The sequence below is a fragment of the Sphaeroforma arctica genome (genome assembly GCF_001186125.1).
Source record: "Sphaeroforma arctica JP610 unplaced genomic scaffold supercont1.1401, whole genome shotgun sequence".
Classification (NCBI taxonomy): domain Eukaryota; class Ichthyosporea; order Ichthyophonida; genus Sphaeroforma; species Sphaeroforma arctica.
The window spans coordinates 10,123-15,780 of NW_014039157.1; the positions used below are offsets into that span (position 1 = coordinate 10,123).

The following is a 5,658-nucleotide window of genomic DNA, read 5'->3' on the forward strand; positions in this document are numbered from 1 at the left end:
TCTGTCATAGACAGACGAACAGATATGGCTAAATAATAGTGAAACAGATATAACTAGATAACATTTAAACAGGTATGACCAAATATTGGGTTTACCCATACACTTAGCAGTTTGTGAGCGACCTACACTCAAGAGCCCACTGCAGACCACAAAGCACGGTGTGTGGCGCCATGAATAATTATTGAAAATAATAGTATTTACCGTGTGTGGCTATATATAGATGAATAGTTGTACTTGCCAGGCAGACTTATAAACCTCCCGGGCGCCCTTGCGGGGAGCACAGATGTTGGAGAACTCAGTGAACTTTTGCAAGCAAGGTCTTGTCTCATAGGTTGGTTGCCTTCCGCTGCAACCATCTTTCTTGCAACCCTCCCCATTGTTTCCGATACGTTCACTGAAGTACGTACCTGCCCAACGTTTCTGGAATATCTTAGGATTTCCGTCTGTGTAGTCAAGTAGTTAAGGCCACCTCCATATACGTGATAGTGGGACGTGCAGCTTGCTGTATCCGATGGTCTTTGACGATTTGTATTTTAAGTCAAACATAAGGAATCAAATACCTTTACCGATTTAGCAGCGCTTTGGATGAATAATGTCACTGTGTATATACGATTATGTATGCGTGTGTACACGCCGGGTGGACACGGGGCAGTCAATACATACTTTAAAAAGCTTCACAAGTCACTACAATACGTAGATAAAAAAAGTAAAAGCTGGGGAAAAGCGTATGAATTTGATGACGCAACAAAACATAATGCATTTTTATCACAATTTATTTCATTTGTATAGACAGACCCATAAATACATACGCTCGTTACCTGTTGAATTTTCGCGCTATCTATAGGTGTAACCTCTAGAGTAGTGTGTTTACTTTTACTACAGAAGATGTACTAGTGCTATATCCGTTGAATCGCAACATCGTAAACGATCCTGGATTGAGACTGCTCTCTCGCTTGGTGTACAAGTAAGCGCAAAATGTGGGAGTGCGTGGTGCGGGTACTTTGTTTCTTTGCAGTCGCTTATTGGTAATGATGTATCCCATGTATACATGTGTGTGTATTTTCAAGTGGCCAGTATCTTCTACTTGTACTACTCACAAATCGGTATTTTATCGAGGCTGCTGCTATCTCTCCTGGTGTGCAAGTGTGCGTAGAGCATGAAGGCGTGGTCGAGTACAAGCCATTAGGTGACGTGCATCGGTTGCTTATTTAATGTTAATATTTACCTGTGTTAGTATTTGCCATGTATGTATATTATTATACCGTTAAGTGGATGTAGAAGGCGTACAATTAAAATAAAATCTGTCGGGTGTTATAAAGTATTTTTTTTCGCTGAGGTTGTGCATTAAGGCGGATGCGAACGACCTTGCACAATTGCGTATGTGTATAGTTTTACATGTGCACACGCATTTCAATGTATCTCAGTGACTGTGGGTAGACAGACACTATAAATACACCCCATATTTCTATGTAGAGGTTATTGATATGTCAATATAAAGACATATATCTCACACTCACAATATTAATGTGCAAGCAAATGTGTCGTTGTGGGGTTCGCCTTCTCAGGTTAGGGCGCGAGCGGGCTCTTGTTTCCCACTGCGACTGCCCAAGCAGAAGCACAAAACCCACGCACCGATACTCAGGCATTCTGTCTAAATAGTTACACAGCCTGTAGTGTATGTATGTTTGAAGCCTCCCGCATATATTAATGGTCGCCGACAGGTCTTATAGCGCCTTAAACTCGCTGGTTACGTAGTGTCTGTCAGTACGCTCGCTTGTTACTTGCAGGCGAGTGGGCTACTATGGGGTCACAGTTAGAGGCTATGTACTGTGAAGCTACAGATACACACTAGTGTAGCCACAACTCTCGCATCCATACAACACATGCCAAGCCGGTATTTTATACCCAATCTGTATCCGTGTGTTCGCACTGTTATATCTAGTCCCACAGACCCCCTCAGCACCTTATTCAGTCCTTTTTTGGGCATATGCGTTGTTTCTCCGCAGGCGAGTGTGTGAGTATGGCCTCCGCATACCAGGGCCGGGTGCGGGCGATGGTCCGTGAGGGACCCAGTGCACCCAGGTCGGAGCGTGAAGCCAACGTGTTCACACCGTTGCTGTCATCCGAATACGCCCACTTCAGCCCCCCGGCTTACCACAACGGACTCCCATTGGGAAGAAACGGTAGGTGGTGGTATCCCAGTGCGTGTGTATTCATGAGAAGGGGAGACTATAATGAGATGTACCGTTAGACGATGATGCCGCTTGCTTGACGTTGTTGTTTGTGTGTGTTTCAGCATCAATGTAGGTACATTTTCAGCTGGCCTCATTCGTCGCCTGAAGAGTGTCACATGCATTAGGGCGACTAGCAGTTGACTCTAATGGTCACACGGTTTAGACTTGTATTTGAGTATGCAAGTCAATGCGTCAGTCACGTGCTTGCATGCTTGTCGACATGAGGGCACAGCATACTTTCACCAGCAGTATATCACATATACGAACACAAGGGGTGGCGATAGAAGTCACTTGCTATATAGTAGGCGTCCATTATAGTGTAGTCGGCTTGGTCCTTGTCACAGGTGATATACTTTGGTGTAGATGCTCAGTGTACCAATGTGAGCGGTTAATCCGACAGAATAAGTACTTTCTGACTCTCACTGAGTTCAATACCTACGATGCACAGCTTCAGGGTTCGATGATAACCCGAACCTGTACGAATTGGGTGCGGACAGTCCCGCGACACAGACCGCCCCGCATGTGGTATGTAGTCCTGTACTCGTCGATTTTCTGGACATTGTTAGCTAGTTGTTTTCGACCTAAAAGTGCTATTTCCGACCTAAATGTGCTATTTCCGACCTAAAAGTGTATTTTATTATTGACCTAAAGAATCGCTCGGTGTTGCTTCGATGGCCAGTATTTACTTTGACGTGTGTATTGCATTGCTCTATACCATTATTATACTTGTGTGTCTGTATTGTACTCCTACTAGTACGTGGGTGACCACCGTCCCCTGCAGCATTGTATGCTACATTGCTCTATGCCATTGTTATATTTGTGGAGCTATTTTAATACTTATAATATTGCCATTTGTGTGTCTGTATTGTACTCTTACTAGTACGTGGGTGACCACCATCCCCTGCAGCAGCGTATGCTAGGTGCCCTCGCTAGGTTCTTGTCCAAATTTCAATACAGTGCTCAGTTGAATGCATAAGCACATAATGTTCGGTACTTCATCCTGCCTTAACTAGACTATATCTAGTTACTTGTGTGCATCTGCTGTATGTATGCACTCTCACATGTTCGCTGCACGGGATTGCCACACAGCTTCGCGGGTTTGACCGCAGATCGACTGGGGAGGAGAACTTAAGCATTGAAGTGGCCAACGTGCACCTGGAAGTGGCAGATCTGGACCACTTCTTTATCAGTGTATATGAATACTTTCTGCGGAAGGGTTTCTGGCCTAGTGCGCTCAGTCGCCTGTTGAACCTAGTGTATGTGGTCTCGCAGGTGTTGTACTGACCATGTGTAAGCGTATGTGTCTGTGCATATGTTGGATCATGTACTTGACCACTTTTTATCAGTGTACATGAATACTTTCTGCGGAAGGGCTTATGGCCTAGTGCGCTCTGTCGCCTGCTGAACCTATTGTATGTGGTCTCGCAGGTGTTGTGTTGTCCTTGTGTACGCGTCTGTGCATGCATCTGATCACGTACTCTCCTGCGCACGTGGGGGTGTGTGGCAGTCTTGCTACTTTCTTCGAGCATCGAGATGTGTTGACACCCACGGTAGGGTACGGGCTGTGTGCGCATCACAGCTAACTACGTGTACCGATCATGTCAATTGTATGGTCGAGGTCAATGGCATTCATGTGCTTGCACGATATCTGCATGTGCAGCATATGTTTGAGGTATGTGTATTTTCCTTTCGTGCATCACGGCTCCGCATGTTTTGCCTACTTGCTCATTTTATTCCGTGGTATGTGTATACAGCCGTGTGTTCCCACAAGCTGTTGTTTCTATGTAGCCGTCTATACTGCGCCAATGGATTCGCTCTATATAAAATAGCACCGCCGATGAGATCGCTGTATAAAATAGCACTGCCAATGAGATCGCTGTATTTGCAATACAGTAAGCGTTGCTGGGTGTTGTGTATCTCGCTTGCCAGTGTATTGCCGGGTCTTCTCTGCTATACTACGATTACTATGAGTGCTATTGAACACTGTTTTAGTGCACCTGATAGAAACTAAGATTCAGATCTTGATATCTGGTCCTACCGCACTGCTTTAGCACGTCATACATTGGCGATCTACCAAAAAGATGTAGAAACTCGATACAGCTCACAACAGGTACTCACTGGTGTTGCACCAAGCCATCAAAGTAGCAGTACCACACAAAACCAACCAATTCCAGCATCTGAAATTGGACTCCTGGTTGCTTGTATTAGCGCGCGCACGATATCTGTACCACGGTGCCTTCTTGAGAGACCAAGTACGTGACTGTATGTGCACATTGAATCCTGTAACTCTGCGCAGTACACACTTTACGGCAATCGGTCATATCGCCTATTGTTGACCTATCCGCCACGCCACAGTCGAGCGGATTTCGTTGTCCTAACAAATTATACATCATTTATGTGTCTGTCTGACGCTGATTACTTTGTACATATAAACATATGTATAGCGTATATGTGCATATGCATATTAATATACAAATATACATTGTCTTGTTTCTTCCACAAAACATACATCATGTATGTATATGTCTGATACGGATTACCTTTAAGTGTATATGCATATTAGTATACACTGACTTGTTTCCTCTGTGTATCTCTCCCCCTCACCGTAGTCAAGCTCACTTTGTTGTCTTGGTAACGGTTGTGCTGGTGGCCTGCGTGGATTATCGGGCGCTGTTTCGCACCTACGACTTTGAGGAGTCCATCCGCATCTCTGGCATTTACAGGTAATACTTTTTTTGTGGCTATACTTAGTGAAGGGAAGCTGAACTATGATAGTTACAACTAGCCAACCTTTTATACACAAATATTCACATATATAAACATATATACTCACTATATATACACTTGTATATTTGCATACATGCACATATATACTCGCATGTTCTATGCGGTCTGGATGCTCGTGTACATGTACGAGTATGCTGCTGAAAGTGAAGTTATGTTGCATGCACACTACGCATATAGGGTTTAGGGTTAAGGGTTGACTTTTGACGATTAAACTCCTGTCGCGTCTATCAGTGCTGATTTCTGTACAATCAATGCCCTAAACCCTAAAACTCTAAAACCCTAAAGCCCTAGGGATTGCGCTATACCCGGTGAATAGTCAGGATTTAGCATGAAGTGAATACGCCCTTGTCCTTTTGCTTGTACTTCTGCGTTGTGTATGCTGCAATATAGTATGATCTGACAGATTATAGTAAAGGCCATACCACACTCATGTTTATCGTTTATGTATCTGTGCAGTTATGCTGTCGCGCCTGTGCATACAACGTAACATACCGTAAACCTGCATAACATGCCTTTTATCTTCTCGCATACACCCAGCGGTTACTACGCCCTTGTTGTGATTCTTATCCATATTTTCTGGGTTTGAACCCGACATATAAAGGCACATCTTATTGCCCCACACACACACACACGCATG

At 44.3% G+C, this 5,658-nt stretch overlaps 1 protein-coding gene across 1 annotated transcript; it reads left to right on the plus strand.

The window, feature by feature from the left end:
* Positions 1-881: 881 nt before the first annotated feature.
* Positions 882-4,888, plus strand: SARC_10814 (hypothetical protein; the record flags this gene model as incomplete). The annotated part of the gene is made up of 5 exons (XM_014295129.1): positions 882-964; positions 2,007-2,183; positions 2,683-2,759; positions 3,324-3,490; positions 4,844-4,888. Coding segments are annotated over exons 2-5 (452 nt in total), but the record flags the coding sequence as incomplete, so codon positions are not given.
* Positions 4,889-5,658: the final 770 nt, after the last annotated feature.